Source organism: Calypte anna, chromosome 12 (assembly GCF_003957555.1).
Source record: "Calypte anna isolate BGI_N300 chromosome 12, bCalAnn1_v1.p, whole genome shotgun sequence".
Lineage (NCBI taxonomy): Eukaryota > Metazoa > Chordata > Aves > Apodiformes > Trochilidae > Calypte > Calypte anna.
This window is the reverse complement of record NC_044258.1, coordinates 2,253,252-2,269,147: the sequence shown is the minus strand read 5'-3', so window position 1 is coordinate 2,269,147 and position 15,896 is coordinate 2,253,252. Positions and strand designations below refer to the sequence as shown.

The following is a 15,896-nucleotide window of genomic DNA, read 5'->3' as shown; positions in this document are numbered from 1 at the left end:
TACCACAGAGTCTCTGAAGTCACTAAAGATCAGGTGAAGCTCTCAATTCTGCCAGGAATTTATTCCATGACATTCAGCAGCGAGATTGCTACGTACAATTAGAAACTCCTCTTTATATCACTCCCAAATGGTACTCAATCCTAATGCTATTCTAAGCAGATTATCCACAGATCTAAGACAATATGTGAAACACACGAAAAGTCAATTAAATTACATTCATAATGTTATTTGGCTGTTAATGTGCTACAGCTACAGCATTTGCTCAGTCTGTAGGAGCAATATAGAATATAGCCAGTGAAAGCTGAGGAAACATTCAAAACATTCATAAAAAAGAAACTATAAAAACTTAACATGAAATAGAACATTATTTATAAACACATGGATTGTTTTCCAGCTCTGGCTAAAGCCAGTGAGGTCACCATTAAGCCCCAGCAGATGCAGCTGGTCTGCTGGGCATCCTGCAGTGTCCCAGTAAGGACACACTGGAGTGGAGCTGCTGGGAAGGTCATGGGCTCTGATGCTTCATCACTACTGAATACATCAGAATCACTTGGCAGAATGATTAAACACAAAAACAATCTGACTAAGAAAAACCATCAAGTTATGCATGAAAAATGAGATTATGGAATCAGAATGAAGGTCACTGCAAATATGCTGACCAGGAAATCACTCCAGTGCTAACTGCAGTAAATGTGGCTTGGACCTGTTGCTTGAATAATGTTATTTTTGTTATGTCACATACCCATTTTATGTTTACCCTCCAGAATTCAGACTGAAAGGGCTGGGAGAGATGTGATAAGGGATAACAAGGGTGTCTCATCTGGCAAAGGAATGAGCCCCTTTATATGTTTAGGAAACAAGTGCCACTTTATCCTATTATACACATACAGCTACACAAAAGTAAAAACAAGAGGGGAAAACCAAAGGAGCAATTAAGCCATGAGAATATGGTCAGGTAGAATAAAAGGGCACAGAAATAAATAACATTACAGACATGCCTAAAGCTTAATATCCTAAAAAAGCACATTTCAGAAGGGTGATTTTTGTTTTTTCAGTACCACCAAGGACTACCAGTGCCCAGGGCTTGACCAGCTATGACTGCAGCTATAGCTTGCATCCTACTGGCAGGCAAGAGTTTGATACGGTTTGATAATAAAAAAAGATGCTATAATGGCAAAGCCAAAGAAATTTACTGCCTGTGCTGGTCAGCAGCAGGAAGGCAGGGGTGTACCCAAAGTAAGGCTAGGTGCAAGGAACAAAGTGGCATCCTTGCTAGCAAGCAATCCCTTGAATGCAACCCCAGCAAGCAACCCCAGCCACTGGTGATGCTATCAGCAACCTCCAGCAGTTGCCACCACGATGCCTCCCACCTCAGACAGCACTAATCAGTCATTTCAGATTTTTAAAATAAACCCACCAGGAAATCAGACACCACCATCTGCTCTTTGCATTGCATTGACTCTCAGTTTAAACACACTAAAAAGAGTGTTTATATTTCTATTGCAAAAACTGAAGTTTAATAAAAGATGAAGTCCCTGCCTCACTGCCAGGCTGAGTCCAGGAGCACTGCACCACTGATCCCTCCACCCAGGGAGCTCAGGGCCACCTTCTGCTCCAGGAAGCATCCCAGAACTCACCTCACCCCGGGAAGAAGGAATCACAGTGTGATTCAGACTCCTGCTTTTAGCCTACGCTCCATTTCCATGGTTATCTTTTAGTCTAGACAAACCCCAACGTTAGCAATAGCTGCTGCATGACCAACTCCACCTCCTGATGAAAAGTGACTTCTATATTTTTTCACCTCCAGGTCCCCCCTGCCCCGCAGACCCCACTGCCTGGTGATGGCTTGAGACAAGGCAGAGGAACCCCCCACCCCAAATCCTGCAACCCGAGAGCAGCAGCTCCCTCAGCCCCGTGGCACTGCCCAGGCAACTCACACGGGTCAGAGCGGGGTCCCTGGTGTCACAGCTCCCCTGGGATGCCGAGAGGAATTGGGGAGCCCAGCAGAGAGGTTCCTCCTGGGATCCCCCCTCCAGGCGCCTGCAGTTCCACCCCCTGCTCCTCCTCCTCCCAGTCCCACAGTGCCCACAGCTCCACGGGGCTTTTTCCCTCTCCACAGGGAGATGGTTAACCCTTTCCTTGGAATGACAGCAATGCCAACTCTTCTTCCTAAGGGATCCCAGAGTTTTTGCTCCCACTGCAACTGTCTCAGGTTCACCAAATAAGGCACCACACAGCCCTCCATGGCTGTATCTGAGGCTTTCTGTCCCAGCTGGCCCTGCTAGACAGCCCCTAAAAGCAGTAAAGTGACCTTGATACAGCTTCTCCAGCATCACTTGTTCTTCAGGAAAAGCATTGCTTCCCATCTCTCTAAAGTTGCTGGTACAAAACCAGTTTTCCAAATTTCCAGTACTTTCCCCTCTAATCTCCTGCTACCCAGCAGTTCACTGCCACAGAGCACGAGCTGGCTCAGGCCTTCAGTGTTTATAAAACTGAGCAGTTAAGTCTGCAAATTGAAATATAACATCTAATTAGGAATACTCTGATTAATAATTGTACTTTGCCATCTTGGATATTGCTTTTATAAATGAGGCTTAGGAGTCTTCCAAAGCCTTTAATTACCAGTATTGCAGATGGCTAAGAGTTGTACACAGTTTCCCTGGGCACCTGGAGCAATAGAAGCCATCTATGTTACCTGGGGCTCCAAATTCACACACACACGTGTCCAGGTCTCCTTAACATTCCCTGGCTGTGGTGGCAGCTCCAAGGCTCCCATAGCACCCACCCAATGCAGCTGCTCACACACCCTGCCCCTTCTCATGGAGCATTGGTTACAAGAGCACAAGGACACCCAGCATCACATTCAGGGGAGATGAGGCCCCAGACCCTAAAATTAGAGGGGACTCCTGCTGGCATCACATGAAGCCCAAGGAGACACCTCTTGAGGTACTTACAGAGGTGGCATTTAGAGCACATCCAAAGGACTGCTTGCCTAAAGGAAGCTAACAAGCATTGTGCCAAATGAAATAAACTTCTCCTTGTAGGACAGGAGTGAGGGGAATAAGTGTGATACAGCCCCATGGGCTAACGCTGTGGAACAAGCAGCCATCCTCATAATAACTCAGGCAAGCAATTTCACTGAGCCATCAAATGGACTTCACTTCTTTGGGAAGATACAGCACTCATTTCCAGCCACAGCCTGTGGTGCCAACTCATGTTGCTGGTTTATTTTGTTTTGTTTTGTTTTTTGTTATTGTTTTGGTCTTTCTTTGTTTGGTTTGTTGTGCTTTTTTGTTGTTGGTTGGGTTTTCTTCCCAATCACTTCTGACTAATTCTGGACTGAAATCAACACTCTAGGAGTTAAACTACCAGGAATCCCAGCTGCACTCCACTGGGAAAGATTCAGCCTTACCATATTACCTCTCACCTTGCAACAGTTTACAGAAAAATGGGATAAAGTTGCTTTTCCCACTTCAGATGCAGCCTATGGCTCTCAGGAAGTCATGGCATCTCATTCCCTGCAGGGACACCCTCCTGTGTTTCATGACACTTTTGAACACAGACCCAACCCAACTCTTTCCATCCTCCCCCTCCCACCCTGGAAGCAGCACAGCAAAGGCAGAGCACCAGAAGAGCATCCCCTTCCCAGCAGCCTGATCTTCAGGCATGCCAAAGCACAGACTCTCAACACCACAAAACATACCTAGAAAAGTTAAATTGCACAGAAACCCATCACCTGGCACATACAAGTGTCTGAGCATCTCCATATCCAGCATGGGAGATGAGCATCTAGCAAATCAGAAAAGGCAACGCTGAGCTCGGGCAGGGTTTGCTGACTGCAGCGTTTCACAGAACCATGTTTGCTCCAGCCTGACTCACCAAACCTCCTGGAGAAAGCAAGTGCTCTCAAGTACCATTCAAAATCAACCAGTTATTACTAAGTTGCTTTTGAGAATATTTTTGCTCATAACAAACAGCTGGGTAAGAGCAATACAAACTCATTTTGGGACCATACTTTTGGAGACTGAGAAATGGATCCACTGAATGTATCTGCTATGTAGGCCTAATTGCTCTTTCTACTTTACAGCTCAAAGAAATAAACCCAACCTGATCTGGAGCTAATTTTTGTGAATTTTGGAACAGATTTATTCAGAAGATTACCCTCCTCACACCCTGAGTGTGCAGACCGCTTCTTCTGATGATGCACATGGCCAAACCACACAGCTTGGTACCTTCTTCTGTAGCAACCAGATGGAAAGTACCACCTGGGAAAATCTTTGACAAACCAGTCTATTTAACATAATCTATACTGAAAAAAACCAAAAACCTCCTGCAACTCTTGGTTTCACTTAACCAAGTAGAACAGAACATAACCACAGATGCCAAAGCCTTTGGCAAGTCTCATTTCTCTGCAGTCAGTGATTTGCAATCTGATAGCATCTTACAGACTCAGGAGCTTTTTGAGACATTTGCAGTACAGCACAAACATTTATCATCTGGGGGTGCAAGTGTCACAGAGGGTATTTTGTGTAGTGTACAGACTATTTTAGACTGCCTTCTCCTCCAACCTACCCTCACCTGAAAATGCAGCAAACGAATTCCCATGGTTCTTGTTTGGGGATTTATCAGACCTTGCAGATACAAAAAAATGCAGGTACAAAGCTCCTCTGACTGACTCCAAAAATAAATATTGCTATTTTTTCCTTTTAGTAGCTTCTGGTAATCTGTCACATATACAAACACTGAGAATCTGTGCTGGAAATCTGACTGAAACATCCTCCGCCATACAGATAAGTGTTGTGGCTGCAACCCCTAAATACTCTTTTTTTGTGGAAAACTTAAGCCTGAGAAGTCTCCACTTAGGAGGCAAGACTAGAGTAAACATTTTTCCCTGCTCATTCTCCCCAAGTTTTCTGTGACTTTGGCTGGAGACAAGTACATGTAGTAGTATGTATGTCTGTATGTCTGTATGTCTGTAGTACAGCCAAACACCATCCAGGAGTGGAACTGAAAATTTCCAAATAAACCTGCCACAGGTTGGTGTAGCCCAGAGCTAACACACCTCAGCTTCCACAACACCCTAAACATTCCATGGCACTGACACCTCAAATACATTTTTAAGCCTTCAAATTACAAAATCTTATTAAAAATGAAGGCTGTTTACTCACACAGGTTACTTTCCGGTAAATTTGAGCAGCATTCTGGCATTCTGAGTAAGGGTATTCTGAGGTAGCCATTTCCAACATGCACATTCCAAAAGCATAGACATCCACGGATTCATCATAGTGTTCCTCATACATTTCTGGGGCCATAAATTCCGGTGTACCTACAGAGACAGGCACAAAAAGAACAAATATTTTGTGACATTTCAATGCCTTTGGCTGCAATCTTTTTTGCCCATTATAGCTGTGTAAGAGTGTGTACAAGATCATTTCAGAAAAGGGAAGTAACTAGAATAAGCTCAAGCACCCCCGGGGAAGAAACCCAGAATAAACAAACATGCACACCCATGGCTTGCTGGTAATAACACAAGGGGGAGAGGAAAAAAGAAAAAAATTCAAAATTATTCAAATTTCAACAAGAACAAGAGAATGAGGTGTATAGCACACTGCCTGAGCACACTGGAAGTCACGAAATGGTTTGTTTGGGCAGAGAGAGATGTGTACAGGTTGGTGGAGCTGAAAATGAACCTTCACTCTTGGTTTTATCAATAGGAATTTGCATTTTTTTTTCTTCCAGAGATACACTGCAACTACCCAGCAGACAGAAAGCAGTGTCAGAAATCACACCACACACAAACCATTAAACAGAATTCTGCCACTGGTTTAGTGGAACGAAGCAGCAAGGCTACTCATAGAGTAAGGTCCTACTCAACAGAGATTAATGGTGTCAGATACCTGGTGCAAGTGGACAAATACTGAGGGAAGCAGTGCCCTTACTGCTTCAGAACAGAAAGCTGCAGCTTTGTGACAGCATTTGCACAGCAGACTGCTCTGAAAAGTGAGCTCTGTCTTTAAAGGCAAAAGGGGGAAAAATTAACACTTTGGTAATTTATTCCAGGAACTGTATTCCCCTAATGGAACTTCGTCTTAGGAGTCCAGACTAATTAATTTCCTTTTCACATTTAGAAAACAGGAGGCAAGAGAGCTCAAGACAGATGTGTGATGGGGGAAAGGACAACTGAGCTCTGAGCACTAAGATGCCAAAAGCAGCCTGAAACGTCTTGGACCACAGGAGGGACCTGGACAAACTTTGCCCATCCAGCCCAGCAGCACCCACCTCAGAACCCAAAATCCACCACCCCAAGCCCCATGGTAGCTTGGTGGGTCCTTTTGTTCTTTGTTCTGACATCTCTACACCACCAGCAAAGACTCAACTGTCATAAAGTAATACATACCTGGAAAAAAAAGAGTTCTTGTTGATGTCTGGGGACCTGATGTAAACTTTTTTTTTTTTTAATGGTGACAGAAACAGCATCACAAAATTAATGTCTGTTAGTAAAAACTCTGCTTTTGCACATTATCTAAAGCACGCCTGGCCTAACTCACTAAACAATGCCCAGCACAAGCATTTCAGTATAACAGATTTTGCAAAATTTGGGACTGATCTGTCCCCTTGTTTATGGTTTGTAGGCCAACCAGAGCCATGTGGTGAGAGCTCCACTTGGTGCCTGCTCCCAGGGCTTTTCTCCCCACTGTGACAGGGAGGTGGCTGCTGCTCTGGAACACTTCACAGCTGCCATCATGTTTTCCAGAGCTGGTACCTTGTCTGAGAAGGAACAAGGCTCAGACACAGGAGTGAATCTCATGAATTATGGAGCATTTAGAGCAAAACTGAGAAAAGCGACAGCAACAGTCTAAGAAGCAAATGAAATTTTTGACACGACTCCAAAACAGCATGAAAATGATACTTTCCCCTCACCCTCAGGGCTGGGAAGGGATACTTAAACCAGATGTAAAACCTCTCAGCATCTATCCAGCTCCTCTTGGCAGAGGGAGCTGTGCCCAGGCTGGGTCCCCACGGAGGCACACGGCAAGGTCAGGCCAGCAGCACCAGAGATGATGGGAGAAGCTGGACCTCAGCCATGCTGACTTCATTCCCTTCAGAGCCATGTAAAATTGCAGCTACTAATAATGCTTTAAAGCTACTACATCTACAGAGGGGGCAGAATTACTCATCTCAGCAGTATTGCCAAGCCTTTCAAATTCTTCCTTGGAGCAGCCACCCTTATTGCCAAAATGAATGCAGAGACCTCAGAGACCTTGCCAGCCACCTGCAACCCTTTTCAGTACTGAATTTCCTTCAGTCACAAGTGTGCTCTAATGGTGGTGTGGTGGCAACTGATTTTACAGAAAAGTTGTACTGGTATTACTGAGATTATTTCCAGTATTATTATTGCTGACATTATTCCATTATGTTCCATGGACAATTGTTAAGACTGGAAAAAAATAAAATCTGTGAAGAAGTACTGATCCTGACCAAAAAAAACCCCACACCAATTATTTTAAGTTAAAAACTAGAGAAACTTAATAGATATTAACCAACATGATTTAGCTACAGTCAACAAGGCTTTAAGCAGATCTGATCCTTGGTAGTGCCCAAGCACATAGCCAGAATTTCTATCATTTTGGCTCCAGCAATACCAGGCTCCCTAAGCTTTAGGGTTGATACTTCTGTACAAACTGTAAAGAATCATAATCTTTGAAAATCTGACATGTCAAAATAATTATTTAAGCAACTACTGCTTGAAAGAAAGGGTGAAATTTTTAAATGTAGCAAGGGAGCAGTCATTGTCACTATCAGTTTGCTAGTTCTAATTACCCAGGATCTCATTTCCATTTACATTGTTAGCTGAAACACGACTATGTGAGTGATGACTTCCCCCACTTTCAGCATAATTTCTCAGGAATTTGCAGCTTCCTAGAACCATCACCTTTACAACCATCATCCTTTTCAAGGAAACAACAACCTTCAACAGTCATTCAGAAACAACCTCCCGGGTTAAGTCAGCCTGAGTTCTCACACAGACACCACCTAAGGGCATCAGCTATTACATTTTCTAGTGGAAATTTCTTTTAATTTCATAGCCAATGATTTTTAATAAATTGCAGATGGTGTTTCAGCAGAACTCTGTCAGGGCTGAGCTCTGCAGCTGCCCACGGATGGAGCTGGTTCTGCTGATGCCCAGTAACTGGAGATGAGATGCTCCAGACAGAACATCTCCCCCACCACCTCTCTGCAAAGGAGAGAGGCCCAGCTCCCCAGGACACCACTGCCTCACCCTTCAGCAAAAGTCACCATCCCTATCCCAGCATCACGGGAAGCAGAATTCCCAGGCTTTTGCAGCATCCCCCTTACTAAGGGGAGAGCAGGGCAGCCCTTCCCTGCCATCTCCTCCCTCAGTTCACCTCCCTCTGCAGCAGGCATTGAGGATGATGCACACAAGCTGCTGAGAACCCCTCCTGATCCTTTTGAAGGACAAAGGAGAAGGATTTGTGGATACAGTTATACTTCAATTAAAAACAAACACTGACCATTGTGATACAGAAAGAAAGAGAAAGAGAAGTCATGCTACTATTTACTTATTTTTGTTGTGGTATAAAGGGAAGAAGCACAAAACCACTTTCATCTCTACTACTAAACTATAAGCAAAAAACCCACTCTAAAGCAAAATGTGAAAGAAAGATTTTAAAAAGACAACGACCAGAGCTACAGAAGGAAGCCAAGGAAAAGAGGAGGATTACCTATTACACTTTTGGCAAAAGAAGCTCTCTTGAGGGTTGCCAGACCCAAGTCCCCTATTTTCACAGATCCAGTTGGTCCAGTAATAAAAATATTGTCACATTTTAAGTCTCTGTGAATTATTGGTGGAGTTCTTGTGTGCAAGAAAAGAAGACCCTTCAGGATTTGCCGGCACCAACTACGCAGGACTTTTGGTTTCATCACTTTAAATCTCTTCAGATACCTACAGCACAAACAGAGACCCAAGTGAGTACAAAGAAAATGAAGTGTTATTAGAGATTCCAGGGGCTTTAACAGCTGAAATTCCATTCTGCATAAAAGCCCCTCATTAGACTCCAGAATAGCAGCTCAGAAATATCACAAAATTTAAAAAATTAGATCTTTTCAAAGAAGGAATTAGAGCATTCCTTTTTCAGGGTAGAAGACAATAAGCCTTTTTGGTGCAAATACAACCAAATATTTGCAAGTCTAATGGTACAGCAATTCACAGTGCAAAAAAGCTTTAGAACATTTCATATATTGAAATCAGAAGAATACAGAAGTTTAATTTTAACTACAAGACTTTGACCTCTGCACTGTGCACCTGCATTTTTTTCACTTACCTAAAATACCAACTGGGAGGGTGCATTTGGGAAAAATGTAAAAGCTGGAAGTGCACTGGCAGAGTTGCACATGGGAGATACACAGTGGTGAGCACTGCTCCCATTGGGGCTGGAAATCTGTTCCAGAATTCATGCCAACTGTTTCATATCAACCTTAACAAGATTTTCAATACCAAAAGCTATTAATTAATATTGTTCAGTAGATAACCTAGAGCCTCTTCTGCTTCAAAGTGAGATCCTACTATCCAAGTGCTATTCTGCCTGAATTTTCCAATAAAAGATGCAAATCCAAGTACAAAAGCAACCACAAAAACACAGCCTGGCAAATTAAAACGTCACAGGCAAAAGATGAAACACAGCAGAGAGCTGCTTGTAGTTGCATAATGGAAACAGGAGAGCAGGGGAAGAGATTGGAGGCCAAAATTCTTCCTGTCAAATCGATGCAGTTCAAATACAGGGACAAATGGCAGACACCAGAGAACAACTCCATTTTCTTTTATCTGGAGGTGTCTTTTTTCAGACTATGAAAGTAGGATTTTTCTAAAAATTTCCATTGCTATTCTTATCCTTCTCACCAGAAGCACAGTACTTACGTCTTCAGTGTTCCAGAGGTCATCAATTCAGTAACCAGCACGATGCATCTTTTGCCTTTTACACAGGATTCCCAGAAGTCATAAAATCTCACAATGTTTGGGTGCTGTAGACCTTTCAACATTTCTGCTTCCTCTTTAAATCTCTGCCTCTCTACTTTTGTGAGTTTTCTGTCCTATAATCCAAAAAACAACATTATTAGTGGTTATTAATAGACAAAAATAATGGCACTGCATTGCTGGGGGGTTCAGAATTCTAGATTTGTTTTATGCTTGTATCAAGAGCAATTATAAAATCTTTATGTTAGAGATGAGCAGTGTGTGTGAAGTCGGGCACTCACCTTAAATCCAGTGTCAAGATGACAAAGACCCCCCAAACAAGGGGCTGCTTGTGCTAGGCTACATGGCAGCACCAATATTTCAGGCAACAGAAAGGCCCTCATGGCTTGATGGATCACCACAGAGCTATTTACTTCTCAGTGTGGTGAGGATCACTGCGAGAGAGATTCAGAGAGCCAGAAGTTCATTCCCAGACACAAAGGCTGCCACAGGTGAGGTGCCTGCTCAGCCCTGCCCTGGCTGCTCCAGGGAAGTGGTGGCACTGACCCTCAGGAACCACATAGGGCTGCACCACCCTTCCCTCTTCTGGAGGAAAAAATTAAAACAATATACCTCAAAAAGGTATATTTTTTCCTATTTGCTTGACAGACTTTTCGTTAAAGTTGACAAAGAAAGGATTAAAGCTGTCCTTCAGCCTTTCCTGTAGGCTGGACACTGGCTGCATGGTAATACTTACTCCTTGAGATATGAAACGTGAGGATTTTCATGTTCTACTACTCTCTTTTTCCTAAAGAAACTCAGGAAGAGGTATCTTAACCTCCTTGCTGTGAAGTGATGCTGGCAGGAGCACACAGAGCCCACCTCCTCCTTTCCCATGGGTCAGCACCAGCACTCCCAGCAGCTCAGATGCACACCCCAGCCTCTTGGAGCAATGGAAAAGAGCAAAATGGGAGTTTGGCTGAAACCAGTTGCCAGCTGGTTTGTCTCTCCTGGATGGCTGGTGGGGCTGGGAGAGCACTTCCCTCCCCTGCCCTAGAAATGAAGCTCTCTTGTTCTTTAAAAGGCACAGTTGTGTAACTGTTCCTATAGAAGCAGAGGCTCACAAATCACTCAGATTAATTAGTCCGTATTTTAACCTCAGACATTTTTCGTTTTCTCAGCTAACTTGGTCAATGTTTATAAGAGCATGTACTTAATGAATTAAATTGGCATCCAGCTGGTTTGTAACCAAGATGCAGAGGGATCAGGCCACTGCCATTTGGGTGGCCTGGCCTCACCTGCCACTGCAAAGCAGAGGGGGATGAGAGCAGCTGTGGCCTCCAGGGAGCTGGATTTACACAGAGATGGGAGAAAGCCACAGAAACCATGATGGGAGAAGCTCCCTGGAGGCAGAAGCCTGCTTCCCCAGCATGCACGTGTGGAAGGAGCATTTCCATTTTACACTGCTGCTCAGCTTCTGTTTCCTTCCCATTCCATGGAGCAGCAGCAGAGCTGGTGTTGCCCTGAGCACCAGGAGCCATTGGGGCTGGCACGGGGTGTTCCGTGGGGACCCCCAGTCCCTGGGCAGCCAGGAGCCCCCAGACAGGGACAGGCTGACACCTGGATACTGACAGCCCACACCAACAAGGGAATATTTCTGCTGCCCTGCAGCATCTCTGATTTTTCTGCATTTAAAAAAAAAAAAAAAAAAAAAAAAAAGAGAGAGAAACAAAACAGCTGTCTAATAAGCCAGGACAGAAAGGCCCAAGAATAGCTTTCAAATCCATCACTTCTTTCCCTACTGCTGAGTTTCTCCTTAAATTAAGCCTTGTAGAATAAACCAGACAAACTGCTATTAAGGAGGAAAGGGAGCAAGTCCTTGTGTGAGAGAGGAAGAGCAGAGTGTGGGCAAGCAGAGAAAGGAAAAGGCAGCAACTCGGATACAGCAGTTTTCTAAAAGCCTCCTAATTATGAGAAAAGAAAAAAAAAGGTAAAACCATACCCTCAACTCTTACTTCCAGATTTCTGAGCACTATGAAAAATTTTCCACTGCTACTTTAAGGGTAACTTTTAAAAATACCCTTCAGACGCTGCAGACAGTCATATTTATAGAATCACTGAATGGTTTGGGTTGGAAGGGACCTTAAAGCTCCCCCATTCCCAACCCCTGCCATGGTCAGGGACCCCTCCCCCAGCCCAGGTTGCTCCAAGCCCCATCCAGCCTGGGCTGAGACACTGCCAGGGATGGGGCAGCCACAGCTTCTCTGGGCAGTGTTGTCCAGGATCTTGCCACCCTCATAGGAATGAGGAATTTCTTCCTCATATCTCAAACCCTTACCCCTTGTCCCATCACCTCCTGCCTTGCAGAGAGTCCCTCCCCAGCTTTCCTGCAGCCCCTTCAGATACTGAAAGCTGCTATAAAATCTCCCTGAATACCCTACATATAGATTGCTTGGGCTACTGTCTGAATTCTAAGTACTAACAGGGCAAGCTGGGCAACTGCAACAAAGTGGTTTGGGAAGACAGGTGTGTTTTATCCATAAATACAGTAGAAGGAATCTGGATGTTCTTCATCAGAATGAGAGCTGAGAACCTTTCTTAGGAGAAAGGTTGGGGCCAGCACGAACCCTTGAGAGGAGAGGTCAGGGAGACCCCCAGGCAGGGTTTGGGGCATTTCTAAATTCCTCCAGGCTGAACCTGGCATGTGAATTGTTAGCCACAGCATAAGCTGGTTTCTGAAAGGGTATAACAGTTGAAATGTCTTCTACTCCAAAGCAGCAAAACCACCTGTTTAACTGCATCACTCCAGAGTTTAATACAAACCCAAAAAACTAGGGTTACAGATACTTATTCCCCATAAAATAATCCACACAAGGTGTAAGCCTGAAACCACTCAGGTCATAAAATTTTAAGATAAGAAATGGGATCTTTTGGAAAGGCCATGCCAAATAAAGCCACACCACTTAACTGGGTTTCAGGCATCACTTTACACAACCCAAATTTATCAGAATTCAGGGTAATGAAGCAAGTTTCTTGATTCATCCAGAGCCCTCAACCATGATGCTTCTGGAGATGTGAGCAGCTGAACAAGGAGCTCAGGGATGTGGATCCTCCATCACTCCACGAGCTGCCCCACAAGCATGTGGCTCAGTCTGTGCCACTGCATTTATGGCACTTCTGCTATTCTGAGCTGCCTCAAGACACAAGACTTGAAGTGTGGAACATGTTCTTCCTGATGGGATCTGGGAGGTAACATTAGTTTGCAGATACCTACGAGGCTTCCTCTCCTTTTAAGGCATTCACACTTCTTGGCTGTTTCCCTCCTTTGCTGGGACACAAAGTCTTGGCTCAGGAGGCAACACTCCGTTTTAATTCCATTTTAAATAACTGCAAGCTTCTCAAGCCTACTGCTTTCCACTAAGGTTTCTAAAATAAACTTTAACCTTCAAAAGTCCACAGAAATCATGCTCAGCTGTTCAATTTTTCCAGAATGACTGAAGTTAAACACAATGGAGCAAGCAGCAAGACAGCTGCTCAGGCTGTGTTACTGCTAAGGGAGAATCTATGAATTTCACCTTTCATCTTAATAAACTGTGAAGAATACCCATCTTAAAAGGCTTCAGCACAGACTTTGTAGATGGCACAGCCAGAACCAGAGGACCAGAGAGGATGCAGACAGATGGGCTTTGCCAACGCCCAACACAAACTCCTGGTCTGCCTCTTACTGACTGCAATGCCACAGTCAGAACCATGCTCAGCAGCAACAAAAGCACCAAATCCCCCCAAAACGAGGAGCAGACAGGAGGCTGCATTTGTGGAGCAGACTGCTTGGAAAAGGCCACACTGCTCAGATTGGCTGCCTCAACCCAATGACAAGAAATTGCCATTTTTTTGCTTCTGCAGGAAAAAAGTTTTTTTTGCTCCTCAGGGCTCCTGCAGCTGAGTGTTTACAGGGTGCAGGAGGAAACCACCAGCAGCAGCAGCATCTGTGGAGCATCCAGGGCACAGCATCCTGGGTCAGACACACACACAGCCTGGCTGGCTTTGGGCTTTCCCTGTCATACAGAGAAATAATCACTCCCTGGGGTGGGGTTATACAATGCAGCCTGCACTGGGAGAGCCAATCTAGCAGATACTGAACAAGTCATAAGAAAAGGATAGAAACTGTAATTCTTCATTAATTTCCCTAGCTTTCCAGTTGCAAATTAGATGTATGATCAGTTTTAAGCAGCAAACCACGTTTTTTTTTGTTTGTTTTTGTTTTTTGTTTTTTTTTTTTTTTTTTTTGTTTTTTGTTTTTTGTTTTTTTTTTGAGGGAATAAATAATTGGCAATTACTACCTTCTATCCTCACTCTTGGTACATCAGACGCCCACTCAGAGAGGCTGGAGTAAAACCATGTTTGCAGCAGGAAGCTACTACATTAAAGAGAATTTCCTACCCATAAATGATGTATTTCTGCTAATCTAACACAAATATGCTCCCTGCTTCTCCCCACTTGTCACAGGTAGAGCAAAAAAATACCTCTCTGTGTTAATATAAAATTCAGCCCTTCATTAAGGTCCTTAGTGGGGAACAACAGCAAAGACTGGAATTAGCAAGTAAATGTGTTAACAATATGAAAAGGAAAGCTTACAAATTAAATTTCTGGAATGGCACCCAAATTAACAGCAGGAACATGTTCTGTTAGTCATCCTCAAGCATCATTTCCTCCAGGTTGTAACATATGGGCACTGACTAAGACTTTGCAAGTTATACAAGCAAAGAGACTGACTAGCTTTCACCTGAGTCTTTATAAGATTTCTAAGATTTATTAAAAATTGAGGTCAAGTTTCCTACCCACATACTTGCAAGGCACTAATGGATTTTGGGATAAACTACAGCCTCATCCCATGAGGAAAGGGGATCAAATGAAAAAATCAAGCAGACTACATGAAAAAAAATTTTTATATAGCAATGACTACAACAATAGCAGAGTTTAGAGTACAAACCAGCAAGCTGTGCTGCTCTGCAGCTCCTGTTCCTCCTTTTGAAATCTTTAATTTTCAGTCATGCCAAAAAAAACCCAACAGCCTCAAAACTATGCTAAACACTTAAGAACAAACTCACACTTACAAGCCAGCAAATCAGCAGACTGAAGATCTCTCCATAGATTTTCACACCTGCATGCCAAGTCTGTACATCTGCTCATGCACTGCAATGACTCTTTTAACCAGAGATTGCCTTGAGAAATTAAATCAGCAGTGGGATCCACTGGCAGCTTTCTCCTGTGTAGCAGCCTATTTATTTATTGCAGATTTTTGAGCAGAAGTGCAGTTCTGGTCTGCTCAATGGTCACAAGCTTGACAGCTGACATATCCACAACTTGGTGGAAAGAGAGAGCATCATTCCCAGACTACTGCAGTGCAAGCCAAGAACCTTCTTTGCTCCTGCAGTGAACTTGGGATGTGTTAGGTGGTACCTGCTTTGTCAGCACTTCCCCCTCAGGGAATCTCTACAGTTTTGCAAGTTTTCAAATTTTAAAAATTAAAAGATGAGCATTTCAGGAGAAAAATTGTTTTTAAAAATAGTTGAATTTAAAATGAAAATTTTCAGCATTTAGTGCAATCACCTGCATTTCATATGAAGATGAATGGATTCCAATCCATTATCAAAGGCATCTGGGATTTCTCCCAGCTACATAACAGAGGGAAAGCAGGCTCAGACATGAAGCAGTTGGGGCTGTGAAGAGCTTGAGATACAACTGAAGCAGCAGCTCTGTGCCTTCATTATGAGTATGCCTATGCTATCAATTTTTAATGGCATTCAGGACCTTTTATCCCCTTCTCCTGTACATTGAATTGTACATTCAATTATAAGCACATAGCATTTAAAGAGACCACAAAGGAAAAAAAAGCTCTTTCTGCAAGCAAACAGCAGATGCC

The 15,896-nt window shown here is 43.7% G+C and overlaps 1 protein-coding gene across 1 annotated transcript in view; it reads right to left on the bottom strand.

The window, feature by feature from the left end:
* Positions 1-15,896, bottom strand: part of WNK2 (WNK lysine deficient protein kinase 2) — a 111,519-nt gene that overhangs the window by 64,008 nt on the left and 31,615 nt on the right. The window contains exons 2-4 of the mRNA XM_030458638.1: positions 9,938-10,110; positions 8,745-8,965; positions 5,169-5,326 (exon numbers count right to left, since the gene is read on the bottom strand). Coding sequence (XP_030314498.1) covers positions 5,169-5,326; positions 8,745-8,965; positions 9,938-10,110 — 552 coding nt within the window. The remainder of the gene's footprint in view (positions 1-5,168; positions 5,327-8,744; positions 8,966-9,937; positions 10,111-15,896) is intronic.